At 58.6% G+C, this 24755-nt stretch overlaps 1 protein-coding gene across 4 annotated transcripts in view; it reads right to left on the bottom strand.

Moving 5' to 3' along the window:
* NTRK3 (neurotrophic receptor tyrosine kinase 3) overlaps positions 1-24755 on the bottom strand; it is a 267508-nt gene that overhangs the window by 163703 nt on the left and 79050 nt on the right. For all 4 annotated transcript variants that reach the window (XM_053913250.1, XM_053913253.1, XM_053913252.1 and 1 more), the window contains exons 6-12: positions 20268-20425; positions 19442-19584; positions 18843-18984; positions 18115-18411; positions 13682-13705; positions 12507-12571; positions 11846-11948 (exon numbers count right to left, since the gene is read on the bottom strand). In XM_053913250.1, coding sequence (XP_053769225.1) covers positions 11846-11948; positions 12507-12571; positions 13682-13705; positions 18115-18411; positions 18843-18984; positions 19442-19584; positions 20268-20425 — 932 coding nt within the window. The remainder of the gene's footprint in view (positions 1-11845; positions 11949-12506; positions 12572-13681; positions 13706-18114; positions 18412-18842; positions 18985-19441; positions 19585-20267; positions 20426-24755) is intronic.

Raw genomic sequence — 24755 nt, forward strand, 5'->3', positions numbered from 1 at the left:
CTCCAAGGGGTGCTCGCCACAGACGCCTGTTCCATTCATCCCTTGTGCGCCTGGGACCCTGCTGATTTGTTCTGCGTCAAATTACCTAAATGAGTAACTAGGCAGAATTAATGCCGTTAGTCGCTTGCTTTGCACTGTCTTTGTTCAAGAATACTGACTTCACGGGGACAATTATCTGAAGCTAAGAGAACAGGATTATTTTTGGTTCTCTGGTTCGCTGATGGAAAGGAGAGCGATGACGCCTGTGATGTGGCAGTAATAAATTGGTGAGAAATAACCTATTATTGATCACTCCCTTATTTTTACAGCTCATTGTTTAAAAATACTGTTTTCCTGCTCGTTGTCATATTCTGCGTGGCATCAAAAAAAACACCTTTCGTTCTCCAGCGGGATGTTTTTTAATGTTTGTGTTAAATAGTAACCAGCTAGAAAATAGTATTAATAAAAATAGGTAAAGTACAAAGAACCACAACGCAATGGACACCCGCCCCACCACCGCTTTAGGAAGAGCTGGCGTGGCCGCCGCCGTCCCCAGGGGCCCCGGCCGGACTGGGCAGCTCTCTCCCTCTAAAGAGCGACACTCCCCTGCAGTTTGTGTTTATTATACCTGTTTGTCTTTAAGTTTTCCCTCACGTTTGCATCCTTACACACCATAGTGCAAGTTTTTGAACATTATATTGATTTAATTCTACTAAAATTTATGTTTTCAAACTTAAATATTACTCTGTTGACATTGACATCACTGTATGTGTCTGAAATTAATCCACCCTTACCAAGCGCAGCGTCTCACTGTGTAAAGAGAGGAACGCGTACCCCTGCCGTTGCTCCGGTTCATGAATAAACAGAACTGCCTCGCTGCGGGGAAAGGCCACGGGAAAAGGCCGCGGGAGTGTGCGGGAGGTGCCGTTGGGGTGAAGGAGAGACTGGTTCACAAAACTCGCCGGGTCCCCATTAGCCCCTGGGCACCTGGGAGGAATTCAAGAAGGACGTTCCCGCCCCTCGGGCGCCATCTCGAGCCCCCACTGCCGGCCTGCAAGCAGGACACAGCCTGTGCTCCTGGCTGTGTCCCTCCTCACGCCCACCCAGCCCTCCGGGAGCCTGCGGCACGGTGGTGTGCTCAAGGCATCAGACCAAGATTCTCACACCTCTAAAAAAATCAGCCAACCCCCACTGCCGGAGAGCTGCCAAATTCTAAATTCAGTCTTGGTGCCTCCTCTGTGACCTGTGACCCAGAAGAAAGCCACGGGCCTGCTTTGCACTGTGGCATTGGCCACGCAAGGCTGTCAGGGAGGGAGGCCACGGTAAGGTGGGGACTGGTTTCACAGCCTGCAGCTCATCCTGATCAAAACAGGGCCAGGTGACCCGTGGAATAGATGCCTCAAAGGGACTTTGGAAAGACCAGCAGGCCTGCTGGGAAGCAGGGCAGAAGTGTGGTGTCTTAAAGCTCGGGAAGGAACTGGCAGGAATGTCAAATGGGTCAGCCCTGGCCAGTTGGTAGAGTGCGGAAAAGGGGGTTCGGTGCCCAAGGCCAGGCCCAGAGTGCCAGACGCTCAAGCGATGCCTGGTGAGGACAGGACGGTGGGACCCGTGTCCGTGACCTGGCGGGACGGGGCAGGTGTTTCTTGGGCCTTGCTCTCGGACTCTTTTTATCTCCGTGGCTTACCTGCCAAGCAAGTGCCCCCACAGTGATGAGCAATTCCCGGTGTGTGCACCTCTCTGTCCTACTCAAGAGAACAGTCAGAATGCAAGTTAGTAAAAGCACCGTGAACCTGACCTAATTTATTTTTTAAAAGTAAATCTGCAAAAGTCAGCATTTCAACATCGCTAACAAATTCCCATCTCGGCTCTACCATGCCCCCCGCCCCGCCTTCCCAGCAGGCACGGGACCCCCCCCCCCCCCCCCAGGCAGCCAGCACGCCAGGTACGGTAGTGTCAGCTTTTCAGGGCAGGGCCATGGCTCTGCCACCAAAGCCTCCCCCCCGCTTTTTTTTTTACTTTTGACTGTGAAATGATTATAGACCCACAATAAGTTGCAAAAACGATAGACAGAGAAGAGGTCCCAAAGCCCATGGCCCAGCTTCCTCTGATGGTGAGATCCCAGGTAACTGCAGCGCAGTATCAAACCCAGGGCACTGACGGGCACAGCCTCAGCCAGGTTCTACCAGGAGGCCTAACCCCCTCTCGCTGGGGTCAGGGGTGCCTGGTCAGCAGCCCAGCCTCCACACCCTAACAGCAACTTGACTTCCTGCTGGGGAGTCATCTCTCTCCTGCTGTGTGTAGCCAAAGGCGGCGGCCTTCCACAAAGAAGCCACAGTGACCTTTCTCCCCTCCCAGTCTTTCTCCACATCTCCAGTTCTGCATTACTCCGTGACAGACAATCCACACCCCAGGAAGACCTGGGGGCAGCGGGAACTCTTCGCGCCTGAGGTGGCGTCCCCTGCACTCGTGGGGCAGCCGGACCTCTACCCCAGGTCCGGGGCCTACCTGCTAGATGGCCTCAGCTCAGTCACAGCTACACGGCCTGCAGCCTGTGGCCTCGGACAAAGGGAGCAAGCAGGAGCAGCACAGCCTCAGCAGTCAGGCGGCAGCCCAACCAGGTGGCTCATAGAGGATCAGAGAGAGCAGGTGCCTGCCCCAGGCCACACAGCCATTCACGCCGGGGTGGGAGGAGAACCGGCACCTACTGGGTACGCGTCCGATACACTTGCCACCAGCCCTGCTGTGCTGCTACCTCTTCAGTCGGAATTTACCTTTCTGTAAGATGAGAGTGGGGCTGTACCTCTACCTGTGCTTCATACAGGGGTGGAGTAGCACTTTAAGTTCATCAAAAGGAAGGGTTCTCGTGAGTGGAAACACACACACACGCACACACACGGTAGCCTTGCCTTTCTGCCCCCTAGGAGACCCCTAAAAATACGCCGGTGGTCACCCTCTGAGCACTGACCACGTGGATGCCACTGCCTTGAGTAGTCCCCATAAGTAATCCCAGAGAATGCTTTGGACACCCTATCCAGTGGGCCCTGATCACTCGCAGTTACACAGAAGGACAACTGAGGTGCAGAGGGTCTAAGTGACTTGCCCAGGACACACAGGAAGTGTCTGGTGCGGCCTCCCGCTCCAGCCCCAGCCCAGAGCCCGTGCCCACGGTCACTGCGTCCGAGGCCCGCCTCCTCCACCAGTGCATGCTGGTGTGCATACAGGCGTGTGACTGAGGACTCTGCTGCTAAGATCACGCCTTTCATTGGAGTCCATCGCAGCGTCCACATTGCTTTCTGCTCATGGAGGAGCTGTGTCCCTCGAGGCCTTTTGAAACGGCCCACAGTGGGCGATCCCTAATTGCCGACGGACACAGCAGCTACTGCTGCCACTGCTGCTGCCACTGCCGCTGCCACTGCCGACAGAAACAGGTTCTCTTGGCTCCTGCCCCGCCTCGCGTACCTGATGCTTCCTGGACAAAGCTAGGCTGAAGGAAGACGCGCACAGGGGCAGCCGCAAGCAACCAAGCCGCTGAGCAGGGCTGGCCCGTGCCTTCTGACGCTCATTCACATTTTGTGAGTGCACCTTCTGCCCCTTTGCCACGGGCCCTCTGGGCAAACGAATTAACTTCTGAATTAACCAAATGAAATGGTACAATACATACGCAACGTGAACAGAGAAGAAAGCAGGCAAGAAAAAAATAAGCTTTGCAGAGTAATGGAAAAGCTAAAGAGATGGGTCTAGTGAATGAGACAAGAGAAACGTTTAAGAAATATTAAGCAAAAAAAGTGCAGCAGAAGCTGTGTGGATTGTTCAAGACCATTTTCATTTATACGTGTGTAAACCACGCACGCGGACACAGACACTTACAGATCGGCAATTACACAGGTCCGTGTATGCATAAACTCACACTCATATTCCTGCCTTTGCCTGTGATATGCTCACAATGGTAACTGCCAAACAATAGAACTATCACTGATCTTTTTTTTAGTATTTTCTAGATTTCCTAGGACAGAGACATAAGTTTTCCTGGGGCTACCACATGACGGGGACCCCAGTCCCGAGAGCCTTTGTTCACCCAGAAGGACTCCAGAGACAGTGGCAGCTGCCCACCCACCCCAGGACTGTGTCCACAGGCTTCCCGGCCCCTCAGGAAAGCCAGCACATGTCACAACCCACCAGAAAGCCTGCCTTGGCCTCCCTGGCCCAACTGTGGCCCGGCCCATGTCCACCCCAGTCACAGACAGGAGCCCAGTCCACTCACAGGGGCGTGTCTAACAGGGAAGGGCGGGTAAAGCCTGCCCCCCCCCCACCCCCCTGTGCAAAAACCTGCTGCAGGAAATGAGAACATCACGTGATCTCGGACCTGAACTCACCAAATCCAGTACGCTGTCATTACTGAGACCCAGGTGGCCTTGGGAGAGTCCAGACTGGAAGCGGCCAGAACCTGGGGATCCAGGAGTTCAACAGGGTGAAGAGGGCGAGCACCTGGAGGACATCCCAAAGGCAGCCCAGCAAGGGGCCCCACTGCAGAGAGCAAGTGACACCCCAGAGAGCTGGCCGTGAGCACGGAGGGGCAGGCCCGAGGGGCAGATCGCCACGGCGTCATGAGACTCCGGGACCCCCCATTCGAAGATCCCAGTTGGTAGGCACAGAGCCCCTCAGCTGATGGAGGGACTGACAGCTGAGAGAGACTGTACTCCGAAAGGGAGGGCAAGGCTCCAGGTTCTGAGAACCACACGATTCTCCTGCGTCCTGTGCTTGTTAAGGACAAAGAGTGTGTCTCACACCCCCGGGGCCTGGACCTGGGACGGCACTGCGAGGGCCCTCTTGAGACCTGCAGGATGGGACACGCCCTCGGACATTGTCCCAACATTCCGAGAAGCCACGTGCTGGAGCTGGGAAGTAAGAGCCAGCGTCCTACCCACCCCGAGTTCAAAGGCTAACCTGGGCTCTCGGGCACACGGCACAAAGGAGAATGCACTGCGTATCTCCCTCAACCTCTGACCTGCACGATCCTTTGGGCAGTCGGCATACCTCTCGCCTCCCGCCTCCCACGTCCCCATTCTCCTCACTCTGCGCTCCCTCTCATCAGCCCTGGCCTCCCCTCTAGCCCACTGACAGAACTGTGGAGTGCTACCACCAGAGCGGACCTAGGAAGCCATTTAATTCAAAGCCTTCCTGTTATGGCGGAGGGAAGTGAAGCTCATAAGCTATCCAGAGCTAAACTAGCGAACGGCCAGGGCTCGACCCCAGCTTCCCAAACCGCCCCTTGACACGTCCCAAAATAAAAGTCTCAGAGGTCAGAAAATAGATGGGGAGGCCCTCCCTGGAAGGGAGAGAGCCTTGCCTGCAAAGCCAGGGGTGGCTGGCAGACCAAGGGCCCCGCCTCGTGTGCAGCCAGTGAGAGACGCAGAGCCCCAGGCCCGCCGGGTGAGAGGGTGCGTTTGACAGGGTTCCCGGGTGCTCTCGTCGCAGGCAAGTGAGCAGCTCTGACTGACCAGCCGCCCTCTGGCCCACCCGTACAGTCAGGCAGCAGCGGTCCCTTCTTCCTGTGCACGCCCCACCCCTTATTCTCCCCAAGCCAGCAGCGCACTTGGGGATCCACGGCAATAAAAAGCAAACCAGCAACAGTGCTCCCATCTCTGGTGAGTGAGTGCTCCTCCCCTCCCCGACAGGAGCCCTTGCGAGGCCCTTGGATCTCTCCGCCAGGCAAACGGCTCGAGCGGATGCGTGTGGAAGAACAGGGGCAGATGACTGGCGAGGGCCCCAGTGCGCAGCGAGTGAGCTGGGTACGAAACGCTGCAGGTGTACGGGGTGGCAGCCAGCCCCCACAGGGAGGGTGGGGGAAAGCGGGGTGCTCTGTGGCCTCATGAAAGGAGTATGTAAAAGGGACCAAAATGGAAGGAGTGGCCTGGCCCGGCCCGGCCCTGTGTCTGGGTCCTTTATCCTTAAGCCAGTGGTTGCCTGGCGTTTTAAGTTGCTTAAAGCTCCCTTAAGCAACTTAAGGGAGCTTCAAGATCCTTCCTGAAGCTCCCTTAAGAAACAGGGAGGCCCTGACCAGCGTGGCTCAGGGGCTGGGCATCATCCTCCAACGCGAAAGGCCGCAGGTTCGATTCCCGGTCGGGGGGCAACCAATGGATGCTTCTCTCTCACATCGATGTTTCTCTCCTTCCCCTTCTCCCTCCCTCCCGACTTAAAGATAAAAAAAGTCTTAAAAAGAAATGGGGAGAATAACTTGTGCATCACACGTGCGTGGTGGCAACCCAGTGAGAACGCACAGACACAGGGCGGCACACAGGGCCCGACGCACGCTGGGGCCCACCCAACGGCAGCTCTGCCCGCCGCAGCTCCCTCCCTCCCGACTCCTCACACCCCACAGGGACTGCGCCCTGCCACAGACAGGCGGGGGCCACGCTGGATGCCCACTGCAATCGGCTGGGTGGCTTTAGAAACCACCACTATCAGGACCCCGTCCACTGCGGTTCTGACTTCGTTGTTCCGCGGAGCAGCCCAGCCATTGAGATTTTTATTAAGAAAAACAAACCCAAGGCCACAAACCAGCTCTAATGGGACCTGGGTCTTACTCACAGCATGTCTTGAATGGAGCGGAAGTCCCCATTACTCCTCCCCTCACCACCCTCACTGAGGGATTCCTACATGGCCAGGGACTAAGCTAATTGCTTTATATACATAATCTCATTTAATTCTCACGAAACCTTGCCTAGTAAGGATTATCCTGCTCATTTGTCAGCCGAGGAAATGGAAGCCCAGAATAGTTCACGAGTCACGTAAGTGTCACCGCTCCCAAGCAGCAGAACCGGGACTGGACCCCGGGCCTGTCGGGCTCCGAGCTGTAGCCAGTACCAGGAACAGGGCTAGGGAGGAGGCCTCAGTGGTGGGGATGCAAGAAGCAGCCACCGATGTACCCGATTCCGTACAAGGTGGAGGGCCAAGGAAAAGACATGGGGGGAAAGAGGGCCCGATAAACATGGCGTGAGCATAGGGAAGGGTGTTGGGTGGGAGGAGGGAAGAGAAGAACTGTGAGCTGGAGAACACTGCCATCTCTATCTGACGGGCACCGGAAGAGACTATCCCAGATCACGTGTCCCCCGTCACCATGGCAACACAACTGGGGTCGCTGGCCAGGGAAGGAGGCCAGGTCCCAGCCCTTCGGGTGCAAAGCCCAAGGTGGCCAGAAGACATCCACGCAGTGTGCCGGCTGAGGCAGGTGTGCTGGCTGAGGCAGGTGTGCTCAGCAGACACTCCCCCCACCCCTGGGCAACGCGCTAGGGTGGGAAGGCGTGTGATGCCACCAAGGCCAGTCCCAGGGGTGCCCCTGCTCTGGCTGTCCAGGCAGGCCTGCTCGGGGGAGTGAAGACTAAGCTGAGGAGGACCTGGGAGCTCGTGAAGCTGTGTAGTGGGAACCCTTTGCAGCAGCCCGGCCACAGGCACCACGGACTTAGCACCGAACGCTGCAGAAGCAGAGAACAGGCCCTGCGGCAGGGACGGAAATCCCGCAGCGAGGCGAGGCAGGTGCGCGGGGGTAGGCCACGCTAGGCCAGGGCTGCCAGGTCAGGGCTGTTGGCTGTTGGCACGTCTCCTAAGGGCAGAGGGATGCCTGGGGTGTCTGGGTACAGAGCAGGACACAGCAAATTTCCATTGCAAAGCTGCCACTGATACTCGGCGGTGTAGAAACACACCGCAAGGGCCAGGGTCAGAGGGCTACGGGAGGTCTGGTGAGACAGCTCTGGGGAGAAAGGAGGGCCGGGAGTGGCCCGAGACAGAGCAGGCCAGCTTCGGGAGCTACTCTGAAGGTGACAGGGACAGGGGTGGGGTAAAGAGGGGACTGGAGGAGAGGAAGAAGGGGTCACTGACCCAAGCCCTCCCGAGGGAGGCGGCGACAAGCCACGACCTCAGGAGGAACCCGGGAGGGCGCTCCGGTGCTGTTCCTGGGGGTTCTGCACTTGGAGAGATGGTGGGGGGGGGGAGCGGTGAGAGGGGGTGTGGATTAAAGAGCCACAACCGGGCCACAAAAGGCCCCATTAACCTGCAGCCGGGTGTCCTCGGGAGGCTGGGTAAACAGCTTGTTAACTGCTAAGAAGGAAGTGTGTAGCAGCTGGCTGGGAGTTTGCCCCCAGCCTGTGAGCAGGCAGGCGGCTCTCAGGGGCTGCAGAAGTACAGGACCTTGTGCAGCTCTGGGATGGGGGCACTCGGGGGCTCCCGGCAGCCCTGGACGATCATGGCTAGCACCGTGCAGCTTTGGAGGCAGACAGACCCGGTGACACCACCAGGGTCCTAGGAGGCCCAGTGAGCTCGTCCCCGTGCAGAATGCCCAGCAGCAGGGGCAGCGGTGTGACAAGGAGCTGGGGCGGGGGCTCGCAGCAGCTGGCCCGCATGCTGTGGTTTCCGGCGTGTGGCTTTTCTCCCCGGTCCAAACTGTGCTTCCCAATCCACAGTCATTTGGATCGCTCTGCTTGCTGCCTGCGGTTCCAAGGGCCACCCCTTAGACGTCCTAATGCCTCTGGAGAGCTCACGGGAGGGAGAACACGCTGCACGGCCATGGGGCCCGGGCACCACAGCCACGTCGAAGTCCGTTCCTCCCACGGGCAAGTGAGAGCTCCCCGCATGCACAGAGGACGCAGACACGAAAACAGGAAGACGGCGGGTGGGTCAGGTGGAGCAGCGCTGCAGCTGGCCTTGGCGGGGCGGCCAGCACGCTGGGCAAAGAGCACTGTGAGGAAGTCAAGGTCGGCGGCACCCTCCACCCTGGTTACCACCCGGGGCCAGGACCCAGCAGGACGTCTGCATCAGTGAGGACGTGTGTCACTGGGACGTGTCATGAATAATAAAATACGGAAGTGTGTGAACTTCCTAAGAGTAACACTTAGCAGAGATCTGACTCTATTTCTAAAAACCCCCTTTGCTGCCTCCTATCCTGAAATACTGTGCCTTGGTGTGAAACCCCTGGGAGGGCCGCCATGAGCCCAGAGGCCTGGCCACACCTACAAACTGTGCAGGGCCTGTGGCTGTCACACATAGTGGGGCTCGGACGGCTGGGACATCCACACTGAGGTGTTGAAGGGCTGTCATCCTGTGGGAACCGGGGGTGACAACATGGATTAGTACTGCGGTGCTCCCCTGTACTTGAATCAAAATGCACCGGAGTGGCCATCCTTGGCCCGGCTGAACGGGATGCAGGGGCCTGCCGGAAACAGCCAGCGAGCAGGTAGCCACAGAGGAAAACACTGTGTAGCACACAAAAGCCAGGGATCTCCCTTCAAACAGAGTCCGTGCAGGTGCCCCGGCCCCTGAGAGAGAGAGACGGGACAGGTCAGCCCTCGCACGACCCGTGGGGACAGAGTGGGATGTCTAGGACCGTTCACTGCACGCCGGCACAGCCCCACGGAGACAGGCGGCGCAGGCGCGCCAGAGACACACACACCGCATCCCAGATTTCTCCTCAAAGGCCCGGGCACTGCATTCCAGCGCTCAGTCACCATGTGGGCCGCAGCGCAGTCTGCAGCCAGAAACCTGGAGTCCAGAGCAGAGGAGGGGCAGCAGGAAGCTGTGGGCTTCCGTCACCCTGTGCCCTGCCTGTGCACTGGCCACACACACCTGTTCACCTCGGACTGGAGCTAAGGCCAGAAGCCTTCCTTGGGTGGGAGGTTCTGCCAGGAGGGAAAAGAGGGAAAACCCAGAAAGAGGGAAAGGGTGTTTGTTAGGGGAACGCGACAAACGAGGATACCTGAGGATACCGATGTGGGAAGTGAGCTCAGAGAGCCCCCTCCCACCAGGAGTCCCAAGAGCAAGTGCAGGATCACTGCTGGGGCCAGAGGGGCCTTCTTCCCTTCTGGCCTCCATTCAGAGGAGGAGAGAAAACAAGAAGGCAAGGAAAGAAGCCCGGACTTACTGCAGGAAGCCAGGACGCCCAAGTCCTTCCCCAGTTTCCCTTCTGCCTTGCCCTGCCCTTGCCTGCTAGCCCCCACAGGGCAAAAGAAGCTTTCTTATCAGTGGTGCCAACCATGCCGCCCCTCCTCCGGGGTGCAGGCCCCCTTCCAGGGGCCTCAGGGGTCCCCATCCACGTCCACACCGTGCTCCTTGCACTGAGCCCCTGCTCTGTGCTCCCAGGACACTCGGACACTCCCCCTCTCTCCCGAGGAAGAAATGTGGTGGGAGCATCGGATGCACCCAGCCCAGCGCCATCCAGCTGGAAGAAAGCCCTGCCAGTGCACGCTATGGAGGGGGCGAGGAGAGCTCGCCCAATGGCTCCTCCGCGAGTGGTCACACCAGAGGGACAATAAGACACTCAACGCCAGCGGCAGCCCCTGAGATCTGATGGCAGGGCCAGTCCCTCCAAATCAAGTCTCTGGCAGGATTCTCCAATCCACTGACAAGACAGTTACCATCTGTTTATGGGGAAAATGTTAATCGCCTCCGGTCGTAAGCAAATGGGCCACCACTTCACTGTGAGTGCCTCTTAACCAGGGCTCACTCCCAGGGGAGCCGTCCTGCCACACCCATCGGGGCTGCGGCACACCTCCCTCTCAGAGGAGGGGGAGCAGGCAGGAGCCGGACCAGCAGTTCCTGACTCCCTTCCTTCCCAGCCTGCCGGCTTGCCTTGCAGTGACCTGTTCAGCTTCGTCAGGAGCAGAGAGTGCACGCACAGAATCTCCGGCTTCTCGGAGGCCAGGCAGCCAGCCGCCCCGTGTTTTCTGCTGTTTTGTGCTTCTGTGGCTGTTCTGAACTTACGGAGGGCTCACCAAGCCCTCTGAGGATATAAGGAAAGCTATGACCTAGTTCCACTCCAAACTCCCCACCCTGCCCTGCTGCAAGCAAACACTCAAACATCTGCATGGGAGCTCAGGGGACCAGTGTCCCCGTGAATGTCGTGCATACACCCCCCATCGGTCCCAGAGCCCCGAGGTCAGGACCTCACCCAGATCCCAGCTCACGCGCAGAGCAGGGCAGTTCACTTTTCACGATCCCCTAACCTCCCAGGAGGCCCCGCCCTGACTGTGGCTCAGCAGCCCGGTGGCTTATTGACCCATCCATCACCCCACCCTCCCTCTCCTGCCGCACATCAGCCACAAACGGAAACCCAGCTGGGAGCAGATCTTGAAATTCGAGTTTCTGAAATTCAGGGGAACTGGTACCCAGCCTCCTTTGAGCCATTTGGTCAGACCCGTCCGCAAGAACAGCAGGCAGTGCTGACTCCTCCCCTTTCGTACCGTGCCCCACGCCCACCCCCCCAGGGTAGAGCCGCCCCGGCCCCCATGCCAGCCATGCCAGCCATGCCGGGGCTGAGTGCCGTGGGTCGTGGAAGGCAGCTGGCAGACACAGCCATCGTGTTGCTCCCCGCGTCCGATCTGGACCCTGCATGGAGCTGTGTGCTGAGATGGCACCGCACGGATGACTTCTCGGGGCTGGAGCCCACCCTCCATCGACCCCTGCATCGACCTTCTCATCACAAACCCAGGCCGGGGGCAACAAGAAACACGGGTGCAGCAAGAACAGAGCCAACTCACTCCAGCAAGGAGCCCCTTCACCCACCGCTAATGACAAGAATCTTAAGTCCTCTTCACTTGCCCTCAAATCCAGCTTCCTCCCCAGATGATCCTCACTGCACCCGCCCAGCTAAGCAGTGTTTTCAGCAACACCACACGGCCTGGTTCCATCGCCACAGATGCTAGCCCAGCATCCAATCCATCCTCACCCACAGCAAAGGTGCAGATGGGGTGGGGGGGGCCCTGCAGCTTAATGCCAGGGGCCCCTCAGGGAGCCCAGGGTGGGGGTGCAGACAGCATCTCGTCATCACAAAGAGCCGCGCCACCCCAGGGGACCCTTGCGGGTGGAAGGCCCGCCTTACCCTTCATCCCGAACTTGGACCGTCGACCGTACTTGTTGATCATGATGAAGAGAACCACCAGCAGCACGCAGGCAAAGGCGGCGAGCCCCACGGCGATGGACACCTGCGAGGGGCCAAAGTGAGAGTCGGCGCAGGCCCTGTGTCCTGCAGGGCAGCGCAAAGGCTCACGTGAGGCGGGGCCCTGTGGCAGGAGCAGTGGTAGTCCGCACGGAACTTGGCCGCTGAGTGACGCATTTAGAAGAAGTAATTCGTGAGGCCCTGGGACCAGTGAGGTAATCGACTACCCACTGGCTCCGGGAAGGTCCTGTGATGCAGGGCCCGAGCCCCTCTCCACAGGGCCACCCAGCAGAGGAAGCTGAGAGAGGCTTCCGTCTCTCATTTCGTTGTCGTTTTAATTAGCAAGCAAATTCTGCACATTCACATTGAAATTCTTTGCAGAATATTCTTGTCCAGGAAATTCTAGGAGACCTGGACTCTGAAAAGACCCCTCTCCTCTCCTCCCCATGAGAAACCTCAGGCTCTGACCATCAGCGGGGTGGGCCCCTCAACCCGGCTTCCGTCTACCGGGAATACCAGGGCTCCGAGAAGGGGCGCATGGGGGAACGTTAGCTCCTCAGATGAAGTCTGACGATGACCTCCTCTTAACCAAGAAGTAACTCACCCCGAAAGTGTCCTCCTCTGGTTTGTGGGTCACAGTGATGGGCGGTGTGGGGCTCACTTCATAGACTGAAAACCAAACAGAAGAGGAGGAGGGGTTGGCTTGCCGGCCAGGAGAGGCTCCGAGCCAGCTCCCCTCCCCATCCCACCCCACCCCGAGCCTCCGGGCCCAGGAGAGCACCCCCGAGAAGCCAGACTCTGCCTGCCTGCCCCCCCCAGGGACCAGCCCTGCTGGCGGCCAACTAGCCTCTGCCGCAGGCTCTCCCGCCCCGTCCCCCCCCACCCCCCGTCAGGGAGGCAGATCCAGGAGGCCGGGGGCCCCCTCAGCCCATGAGTGGAAGTTCCCCGAATGTGGACTTCCAAGTACACTGGCAGCAAGCCCCTCAGCCCAGCACACACCCGCTTCCCGGCAGGTGGGAACCCAGGTATCGCTCTGTCCTCCATCCGGAGTCACCCCCTTGGCCAGAGGTGACCCCATTCAGAGTCCTCTGGAAGGACGGCAAGTCCTCTGAGACTGAGGGCAAGTGAAGAACCACAGGTGGTGTCTACTGTCGCTGCCCAACAGCATGGGGCGCCCCGAACAGGACTGTCTACGGCTAGTGCCGGCCCCCTCCCTTTGGGGCCAGAGGAAAACCCACAAATGTTTCCCACAGCCCATGACTGAAACACCAAACCCTGGTGGGACCGTCCAGTCCTAGCCCCAAGTCACACGTGAACTCAGCCTGGGTGACCCCTCTGAGACACAGCAGCCTCTCAGGAGACCCTGTCAGTCACAGCTGTGCACGAGGCGGGGCCCCGCCATGTCCGGGGCCTCAGGGCAGATGGGAAACACAGCGGGTTCCAGGGCTGCAGGTTCTCTCCACAAGAACGGCCAGGATGGCCAACTAGGGTCTCTCTATGTGTGACCCCACATGCCCCCTTTCAACATGCTCTGGCCTTAGAAACGGCACCCCCGCCCAGGGAAAACTGAGGCATGGAACTGCTGCCCAAGAGGTGTGGGCTTGGAACAGCCCAAGAAGTGTCTCCACTCTCCAGTTCCCTCTCCCGGCTCACTCCGATGCTCTTGGCTGCCCGGGGTCGGGGATGGTGGTGGACTAGGGGAGACGGCTGTCTGGACTCAACAGTTACCAGAAGCGTCAGAACAGATCAGCTTCAAAGCAAAAGGGAGAGCAGACTTACTAGAGACGAAGTTGTCTGTGCTCTCTGCAAAAGAGACAAAGAGACAATTAACCAACGTGGCACAAAACGGAAGGGGCGCACTGTGTTCTTCCCAGCTGTGACCTCGCCCACTCCCCAGACCCCACGTCACCCCAGCAACTGAAAGCTAAAGTCCCTGGCACATCACCCCTGCCCCACACTCCACCACTTCCTTAGGACGGTGGTCCTACAAATGCAGAAGGAATAAGGGAGAGAGTTCCCGATTTCAAGAGAAGTGGCCCCGCACACCTGGGGCCTAGGAAGCAGACTATGGGATGGAGAATTCAATCTCAGACACGACATCTCACTGACAGTCTGCCCTCCTTTGGGTACCTAGAGGGCAGGGGGTCCCGGGGGTACGTGAGACCCCGAGGAGATACTGCAGGGAGGGCCTGGACCTTCCTAAGAATGCCAGCTATGACTTCGAGACAAAGTTCCTCAAACTGCTACGTACGGGTTATGCTGTAGGTCCCTGGGACGTGCTCGGGCCCCTCCACAACGGGCCGCCCCCAGGTGACCCAGAGTTACTGGCGGTCTGGCCTCTAGCAATGACTCACAGAAGGGCGAAGGCTTAGCCTCACTAGACCCGGATTCTGGGCCAGGGGCGGCGCTAAATGCACCCTGTCAGGTGCCGCTCCATCCCAGGAGGCCGGCAGCGTTATCTCGATTCAACATATAAGGAAACCGCTCACAGAGACTAAGAAACTAACTCATCTAAAAACCAGATTCGAATTTGAGTCTTGGTTCCAAACTTCAGCGGGAAGCAGAATCACTCAGAGGCTGCTCATCGCCGCTCCCCAGTGAAAGAAACGGGGGCCCCTCGGAGATGCACCTACTCCCAGGGCTGGGCTGAAAAAGAACACGATGTGCCTGGAGCACCCGCTGGCACCAGAAAGTGAGACCGCGCTCACACCTTAATGGGGGCATGGAGAAAGGACACAGGTACCAACGTGAAAGCGTCCCTAATGGCCAAAGCTGGGACGATTTGAGGAACAAAACATCAATTAATTACACCCACCCGAAATGTGCAGGCTGGAGTTCTACCCCCCAGGACATGGGACATGACCATCTGGAAGTGGAGCCTTTTCGGAGGTGAGAGAGTTAAAACTAAGTCACGAAGGTGGGCGATAATCCAACACAGCTGGTGTCCCCATAAAAAGGGGACATTAGGAGCCAGGCACACAGAGCAAGGACGATGTGAGGACCCAGGAAGGGGACGCAAGCCAAGGAGAGTGGCCTCGGGAGAAACCAGCCCTGCTGACGCCTGGACCTCAGACTTCTAACCTCCGGGCCTGTGAGGTTGCAGCCACCCGGCCTCCGGCACTGTGCGCCCCTAGCAAACGAACGAACACATGGACTCCAAGCCATTGGGCAAACGAAGTAAATACCCACAAGTCCATACCAAGGTGAGATAAATAAGTGAATAGACGAATGAGGAAGAAGAGGCCACTCTTCCTTACAGCAGAATTCCAGTTAATAAATGTAGAAGGAAGGAGGAGAATAGGAAAAACCACCACTCCACAACACGTGCCCCAGCAAAGTCATCGACGAAAGCTGAAATTAACGTGCGAAAGGGTGATGAGAACAAGCATTTACAACCCTTCCAGACACTGTACTTCCTCATGACAGAGGGAGACCCGTCGCGGTGCGGCGGGGAAACCCGGCTGGCTCGCCCCACCTAGCGGTTGGGTTGGCATCACCGGCAATAAGGGGGCGAGTCAGACCAAGAGGGCTCAGCCCCCCTTCGGTGACGATGTTACCAAAGACACGCAACTGACCCCAGCCACACCCGAACCGCGAGACCACCTGGGGCACAACTCGTGAGCGCTCATCAAAAGTGCGCCTACCGATGTGGGAGACCAAGCAAGCCTGGGGACGGTCCCAGATTTAAAGGGAACAGGGTGGCTGGCAGCGCGGCACCACGCGGAGTCCCGCACTGGGTGCCAGGGGAGAAGCAGGCGGCTGGGGCCGCTGGTAAGATTCAACTGAAGTCTGCAGGTTCGATAACAGCTTCGCGTCCCTGGCAATACCCTGTGAGTGCGTAAGATGGGAACGCTTGGGGAAGCAAAGGGAAGCATATCAGAAGTTCTTTGTGCTATTTTGTAACTTTGGGGAGGGAGGTAAATGTCAAACTATTTCAAAAGGAAAAGTTAAAAATCTTTTTCAATGTTTTAAAAAAGAAGCATAGATTACTGGTCCACCCACCCCGCCACACACGGAGTTTCGGACTCAAGGGGTCTCAGGGTGGAGCCTGCATTTCTAGTCAGCTCTCCGCCGGTGCCGATGCCACTGGTGCCTTCAAGAACTACTGCAGGTGCCGCACCTGGAGAGACTGATCTCAGTCCCTCACTCGTCCATCCGTCCATCCACTTAATAAGACCACCGAGAGGACCGAATGCCAATTCATTTAAAGAGCCCCAAACAACATGTGGTAAGGATTATAACACAGTTGTATAATTATAAGTAATTATAATCATATTTTACGGGTTAGATAATGATACTTATAACACATGTGGCCCAGGCCACTAGGCGGGTGGGACCACACACGGCGGCATTGGCAGCTCGGTCTGTCTGGCCTCAGACCCCTTGTTGTCAACGTCAGCACTCGAGTGTGGGAGCGGGAGGGGCCCACGTGGTAACTGTGATAATTGCCATGTCCCCACAGCCTCAGGGCACGAGGGACAAGCTGGAACCCACAGACCGCCTCTGGGTCCAGGGCGCAGCAGGTGTGAGGCTTACCGACCGCCCGCTCCCCTAGACAATTTACTCTCCCAAATGCTCAGCCGTTCTGTCACTCGGCCCATCTTTTCCCCATCGCTGCCTTTTCATCATCCTCCTCGTCCTTCGGTCTCGTAGAACAAGCAAACCTTCATGCAAGGTGGCCCAGGCAGGGCATGGATGGGTCTGAGGACACGACTTCAGGTGAGTCTGTCCACCCTCCATCCTCCCTCCTGTCTCCTGGTGGCCGAGTCCACCAAATGCCGCTGTAGGTGGCAGGCACGGCAGCACCTGAGTCCCCAGGGGGCCTTGTCAAAGCAAAGGCCGCGCCCCGGGTTTCCGATAACGCAGAGCTGGGGCACTGCAGAAGCTGACTTCCAGCACGGGTTGGCCTGGGGACCGCCCCCGGGGAAGTACCAGCCTGAGGAGAGGTGGCACAGGCAGATGGCGGTGAGAAGGGGCTGCTGTGTCTCCTGGGGACAGAGGCCAGGAGGGTGGGCAGAGCTGCTTCCCCCCGCGGGGAGGCAGGGCCAAGGAGAGGCTGTGCCCACCAGGGCATCCCCCTGTCCCTGGCCCTCCAGGTGCCCTGTGTGGAGGGGCCCAGCATGGCCCGCCCTCCCTCCTGAGCATCCTAGGGTCCCCCCTCTCTCTAGGCCCCAGGAGCTGCCCTTTGGAAATAGGGGCTTCACCTCTTGCCCATGAGGGAGTATAGAGTATCCACTTAACAGAACTCATTCTCCAATCATGAGAGAAGAAAAGACCAGGCGAAGGGCCGCGCCAGCCCTTGATGCCCACGAGGCCCGCACTCACGCGTCCAGAGGCCACCACTCCCACCTTGCGGGCCAGGGCTGCCCTGCCTCCCCAAACAGGGCCCAGCGGGGCCCACTTGGGAAGTCCCCGAGGCCTCTGACCAGACATATGGGGGACGATGCCCAACGGGGTAACCAGGGTCTCAGACGCCAGCAGGCCGGAGCCTCTCCTGAGCTCCATCCTGCCCTGGGCTACAGTGGTGAGGGGTAAGCTTCCCACACAACCTCATTTCCCCCAAGCGTCACTCTCAGCGCCCATCAGCTCAGCTCAGAATGAGAGAGGGAGGAAGGCAGCCACACACAGGCCTGGAAGCTCAGATGGACCCTGACCCGGCCCCAGCTCCCATGAGGAGGTCAGCTCACTCCCCGTCCAGTGTGGAGTGGGGCTGCAGCAATGCTGGAGCCCCTCGCAGCAGACGGCCGCTGAGCCACCGCTGTGCGCCACGGCCTGTGTGGCGCTTGCTCCACACACCTTAGGTCACTTCGGAGCCCAGATTCCGACGGGAGCAGTGTGCCTGTGCCTGTCCCTCTCACAGACGAGGAGATGGTGGCGCCGAAAAGCCACTACGTGCCCAGAGTCTCCCAACAAAGAAAAGCCTGCGTCGAGAGTCCCTGCCCTTCCTGTCAAACGCTCAAGTCCCCGCTTTCCCCACGGCACACGCTGCATCCTCACCCGCATGACTGTGCGCTTCCCGGGGGCTTGGTTTGCGCCGTGATGGCTGTTGGAAACCAGAGACCCTACCCCGGAGACAGGAACCGCTGGGGTGGCGGACGGGTGATGCAGGGCGGCGGGGTCAACGTCGGTGCCACCTGACCCCTGGAGCTGCGTGCCCAACCCCCAAGCTCCCAGACAGAACCCGGGCGCCCCAGAGCCGCGCCCGCCCTCACCTGGAAAGGGCTCCTTGAGGAAGTGGCCATTGATGGTCTGGCTGGCAGTGCCCAGCGGGTTCTGGGCGATGAGGGTGTAGTTGCCATTGTTGTAGTGGGTGGGCTTGTTGAAGAGCAGGCAGCCCTCGGACACCTCGCCCTCCTGGTAGTGCTCCACGCGGATGATCCTGGACTCCCGCAGGGGCTGCCCGTTGTGCAGCCAGCGCAGCGTGGGCGGCGGGTTGCCGCGCACCACGAACTCAATGCAGTGCTCCAGGCGCGGCTCGGGCTCCTCCAGGCTCACCACCCGTGGGGGGTCTGCAGGGAGAGGCCAGCTGGCGCCCAGCACGCAGAGAGCCGTCCCATGTCCTGGGGCGGCCTTCCTGGGACCAGCGTGGGAATCCCAATTCTAACTGCCCACCCAGCTCCGACAGACTGAGAAAATCAGAGGTGCCCCCCTACCACCCCCAAAAGAGGGTGTGAGACGTCTGTCTTCGCCCAAGCTCCCAGACCCACCACAGCTACAGGGGCTTAATGACAGACAGGCTGGGGTCAAACTAAGTGTCCTGCAGGCCTGGCAGAGTTGGAGGCACAGCATGCCCTGAGGGACAGGAAGGCACACCACACATCCGGGGCTGCTAGCCCAGGACCGACTCACTCTTTCTGCCGCTCCTGGCAGCCCCACCCTGGCTCTGGCTCAGCCCCACCCCGCAGGCACACGGCCACCCCCCGGCACAGCGCCCACTCACAGTGGACGGTGAGGGCGACACTGGCGTTGCTCATGCCCACCACGTTCTCCGCGATGCACGTCAGGGTGAAGCCGTTGTCCTCACTCGTCGCGTTGACCAGCGTCAGGTTGACGGCGTGCACGTTGGTCCAGTTCAGATTGGTCTGAAACCCCGACAGAGAGATAGCTGTCCCACTGCTGCTGCGGGGCGGCCCCCACTGGCCCCCAAATGGCTTCGGGGATCGACAGGAAAGGCTAAGTGGAGGGTAAAGGTGGCCTGTCCGGTGCATGCGCACTGACCAAGGGCCAGGCCCTCGCTGGCCAACGGCTCGCCATCCTCACAGGTACCCAGAGAGGGGAAGGGCAGCACTGCACCCATTGTACAGATGAGGAAACCGAGGTGGTGGGAAGCTTCACAGCATGTTTAACATTGAGTTGCCTAGGAAACACCGCAGCTGGGTGGGACCCCAGTCTGCGTGCTTCTTCCTGGAAAGACAGGACCACGCTTCCCCGCTTCGCCCCTCCACTCGCACCTCTTGCTTCCATGCATGACTTGGCTCATTAAGATGAAGAGGTGATGGGTCCCCAACTTTCTGATGGGCTCGAGCCTAGGATGCCTACCTGGTGGGTGTTGATGGACTGCAGGCCAGTGACTATCCAGTCCACGTCGGGCAGGGGCGACCCGGAGCCATTGCAAGTGACGACAGCATTGTCCCCCTCTCTTACGGTCAGGTTGACATGGCTCACACTGATCTCAGGAAGGTCTGGGAGGGAGCACAGGGAGGGAGGAAAGACAGGCAAACACTGACCACCAAAGCTCCGCCCATGGGGTGGACGTGGCACTTCCTGTTTTGCGTGATAACAACTCCAAGGTTGCTGCCTGAGTTCTCAGAAGGCACCCAGGTCCCCGAAGCGTCACACACCACCTCCCCAGGAGACAGCAGGACTCAGAATTTAGGCCCCTGTCGCCGGGCTTTCCTACAGGGCACGGATTTGGAGGTGGGGGGACGCAGCTGCTCAGGAATGCAGCTCTAGCAAGATGTCAAACAACAGCTTCCACTCTGGGGAGCTGGTTTTCAAAAATTTGCTCTGCTTCTGACCCCCGTCGGGGTTCTGCTAGAAATTCCAATTTCTGGGACCCTCCCCAGACATCCTGATGTCGGAAGTCTGTGTGGGGCCCGGGAACCTGCTTTTCTGAAAGACCCCACTGAGACACCCGAGACGGGAAGCCCAGAGGTTGCACGCAAGACACCGCTCCGGGCCTGGGTGGGGAAAAGCAGCTCCCACAGAGGAAGCACCGGGCCCACCGAGCAGGCACAGGCACGGCCCGGGAGGAAAGAGCTGAGCCAGGTCTGCACCCAGGACAGAGTCAGGGCAGGAGGGCGCTGGGCAGCGGGAGCACCCGGCCCTGCCGGCTCTGGAGTCGGGGCGGGTGCGGCTCACTCACCGCACTGGCTGATGTTCATGCGGAAGAGGGGCAGCTGGGAGCCCTCGGCGCTGATACAGTAGAGGCTCTGGCTGTTCAGCTTGGCCTCGCCCTGCTCCTGCCACAGCTGCATCCAGCGGATGTCACAGCTGCAGTTGAAGAAGTTCTGCTCCAATCTCCTGCGGGCGAGAGGGCAGGGGAAGGGAACTCCTGAACAGCAGGTGGCCCCCTCCTTCCCAGGGCTCTGAGGGCCCCCCCCCCCCCCGCTCTTCAGGGATTAAGGAGAAAAGGGGTGCAGCATGGTCGCAAAAGAAATAAAAAATACTTAAGATGTCCATGGATTTATTTAGTCTTTAAACTAATAAACTCATTTGAGAAAAAGAAATCCACTCCCCTGAACTCACTTGGCAAAGAGACCCGTTTAAATATGTCACCTTGGGACACTCCTGTGCTCAAACCTCTGCTTTCAGAGCCCAAGTCAAAGGCCTGTGGCATCTGGACCACTCTCCGTCCCTCTGATCTCATCTCCAGCCTCACCCCTCTGCTCTCCTTCAGCCACGCCCAAGATTCACCCGCGCCCAGCACCACGCTGACCGCCTTCCACCATGCCCCCAGCTAACCCCAGCAACAGGAGGAGGCACGGGGAAGGGGAGAGAGGGCAGGGCGCCCCAGCTGCCCGTGAGGCAGTGCAGCAGCAGTTTGAGTTTGCGCCATAGGGACCACGTGGAGATCCAGCAGCCCCGTTGGGGTGACACTGAGGGTCCAGGCACCAGAAATGCATGCAAACTGACACAGCTCCAAGGGGCATGTCCCAGATGCTTACTTGACAAGACGTGGTCATTCACCATTAAGTAGTCCTAAAATTACAAACTGTCCACCTGGGGGAACACTCTAGACCCATGCAGCCGCTTCGGTCAGGCCTGCCTCTGCGCTGAGCCGGCCTGCAGCGCACCCAGCCTCTCAGGACCCCCGGGGAGGCAGGCAGAGCTGGTGTGTCCTGAGGCTGGTGGGGGACCGAGGTGAGGCATCTGGGACGTGGCTAAGACACACCAGCACAGGCACACCAACAGCATTCTTGTTCCTTTCCATCTTTTTCTCTGGGACCCGATCCAACAGAAGGGACAGGCCATAAGACCTGGTCCTCGCCTCCCATCCAGATTCTTCTGGAAACCGCAGAAGAATCCCAACTTACGCCCCCTACCCTTTGGTCACTCCTCCTAGACAGCAAGGCACACAGGCAGCAGAAAGCACTTTGAGTCTTAGCGCGGTGGCCCCTCCATGGAGCAAACCCACCAGGGTCCCCCTGTCCTGATGCAGGCATTGCAACGGAGAGACAGACGGGCAGGGGCAGAGAAGGCATGCCCACCGCATCGCGGCTCCAGCAGCGGGGCTTCTGCCTGGGTGGCAGGGACAGACCCAGCAACCTGAATTTGGGCTTTCCCGCTCCATCAACAATGCTGGTGGCCCATGAAGAATGCAGCGGCAGCTTCTGTGGGCAGAAGCTTGCCACACCCAGCCTTTGCCCCAGGATGGCCTGGGGCCTAATCGCAGGGCCCCCAGGAGCTCCCAGCAGGTTAGCTCAGCCCCATGGGGCATGTGCACCAGACCCTTTGCTGGGGTGGTGGGGGGCTGTGGCCAAGACTGGGTGTCTTAGGAAGCACTGATTCTCAGCCAGTCGTCACCTGGGCTTTCTTCTCCCCGCAAAGCATGGCTGCTGCCAGGGCCAGTCCTGAGGCCAGGCAGTGGAAAGTGCGGAAGGGACCCAGATCTGCCAGATCTACAGCGGAGAGCGGGCCCAAGTGGCCCAGCGATCAGCAGGGGCCTCCTGGGGACCGCAGCCTGACAGTAGAAAAGGCACACGGAAGGCCTGCGCTGAGCCGGCGGGGACGCCCTGGGCCAGCGCAGTGGGCAGAGTAGGGTCCCAGTGCTCATCCCAGCGCCCGTCCGTGTGAGGAAACGCATTTAGAAGCAGAGTCTTCACAGACGTAATCACGTTGAGAGTCGCAGGATGAGGCCGGTCTGGGTCTGGGGTGGGCCCTGAACCTAGTGACTGGTGTCTCGATGAGAGACTCAGCAGAGAGAGATGGAAGATGATGAGATGGGGAAGACAGCCGTGTGAAGGCAGCGGCAGGGGCTCCACAAGCCAAGGGACTCTGGAGCCGTTGGGCTGGCAAAGGCTGGGCGAGATGACTCTCCCCCGAGCCCAGGCGGGACTGTGGCCCTGAGGACACTTGATGTTGGACGTCTGGCCTCCAGAGCAGTGGGAGAATCCATCCCTGCTGATTCATGGTACTATGTTATGGCAGCTCTAGGGAACCAATATAGCAAGGAACTGAATTCTCCAGGGCTCTGATTTAACTTCTGTAAAATGGGGATGATTGTGGTCGACGTTCCTCCTTCAAAAAGTTATTAGGAGGATTAGTGATACATGCTAACATGCTCTGTGAATTAAAAGGGGCTACACGGAGGCCAGAGATTATTACTATAATTACGCAATTATTAACATAGCTGTTTAGTGACTTCTCGGAGGCCAGTGGGAGTGGTCCCAGGCCAGGATCAGCTTGAACCCACTCCCGATACTGAGTCAATATTTACCGAGCCAATTAAATCTGCAAATTACACCAGAAGTAATGATCGCTCTGCTTTAAGAAAATGAAATCCTCTAATCTATTGTAATCACGTCTGCTCCGAGTGTGCAGGGCTGTAAGAGAAGCCCGTTCGAGACACACGGATGGTCCTCAGGGCACCTCGGCGGGGTTCTGTGCTGCGAGTCTCTATCCTCTGGTGCCTCCTGCCTTTGGCTAAATTACATCATGGGCAACAGCATCCAAGCTTCTTCTCTTTCTAAGGCATCACCTCTGAGACAACCTCTGATTCTTGCTCTGATTCCTGAACAGGCAGCTCTGGGCTTCTCTGCAAGGAAAAAATACCGTCTTGCCATAACCGGAAACTTCTGCGAGCACTGAGCAACGCCAGCTCGAACCACCTCCAACCCCCGCCGCTGGACCAGTGCCGACGACGCTAAAGCAGGCCTCGAAAGCAGTGATCGAAACACAGCCAGAACCAGGGGTTTGGCCCAGAGCACAGCCCTCATCTCAACACAAGTCCATGAGGAAGGAGAGAAGGAACAGGGCAAGGGCTCCGGCACACTCGAGTGTTTGTGCTTTCTCCCTGTGATTCCACGCCGGGGATCCTCCATCGTGACAGTGGCCCCTGGAAGGTGACGTGAGTTGCGTGGGGTATGTGGCTGAGCTGTACAAGGACAGACCACTGGTCTGTGGAGGAAGCAGGCCTGGGTGGCAGTAACAGTCCCAACACCGATGACGCCCAGAGTCCCCATTGACTACCGTGTGATGGTAGACCAGTTGTCTAAGGTGGCCGAGCCTCAAAGTGCTCTTTTGTAAAACTGGTTACAAGGACACCCCTGTGCGGGACTGTTCCAAGGATGAGACAGGACCTTGTATACATTAGGTGCTCGATACATGCCTCTTCTTCCTCCTTCTCTACTACTGGAAAAGCTGTAGACACCCAGCCCCACCGACAGGGCATCCCCACAGCATCAGTTCTTCTACCACGGGCCTTCTGTTGGGGAGGGGCCAGTTGGTGTGGGCGCAGGCCCTAACAATGGCAGAACGCCCCTGTTTGCGCCTCTGCTCCTGCAGGAGGCCACTCGAACCTCAGCCTCCTCTTCTGTCACAGCACACGGCCATCTCCCTCCAGCCTCTCCTCCGGGGCCAAAGTCCTTTCTTCCTGAAAATACCCGGCCGGTTCCCACACCCCCGCCCGCAGGCTCCGCCAGGCAGACCCTAGCAGTCTGGGTGGCTCGTGGCAGATGGCGCCATGTGGACTAATCAGGAAGTCGGACCAGAAAACGCTGCCCCCTCTTCCGTTTGCCAGGAACTGAGATTGTTTGGATTTTAATCATGGCCACAGCGCAGAGCCAGCACGCGGTCCCTCCAGCCAAATGACAAATTTTCCACTCATACCATTCCGTTCTCCCTCAAAATACAGACCCCTCCCGGGGCGACTGCCCCTTAGACAGGGCTTCTTTATCTTCCAGTGGAACATTCCTCTTTGACCACACGACAGGAATTACATGCTCCGTGGACGTGGCGGCTCACACACTGACTCGCTCTGGAGGTCACATGGTCATTCCCCCATAAGTCACGCCCGGCTCACTGGCATATCCATCACGGCAAAAGACAAATGCAGAACCCCAGGGCCCTCTGGGAGAAATGTGGCGTTTTCTTTCAATACATATCCTTGGAACATCTGTTTCTAAAACTCCACGGAACAGGCCACCAGGGCGGCACCCCACTGACTTCACCTCCAGTGGCTCTTCGTAAGGAACCCTGAACGTCTTCTCAGTAACTGAGCCACCTGCAGCCCCCGGGCGTCCCCCCGAGAGACGTTGTCCCCTGTCTCCCACAGGGGCAGGCACTCCCGGGGAGCTGGATGCCCAGACTCCCTAAAAAAGAGAGCCCCCGATTAGCTCCCTTGTGTCAGGGC

This window comes from Desmodus rotundus, chromosome 10 (genome assembly GCF_022682495.2).
Source record: "Desmodus rotundus isolate HL8 chromosome 10, HLdesRot8A.1, whole genome shotgun sequence".
In the NCBI taxonomy this organism is placed as follows: Eukaryota; Metazoa; Chordata; class Mammalia; order Chiroptera; family Phyllostomidae; genus Desmodus; species Desmodus rotundus.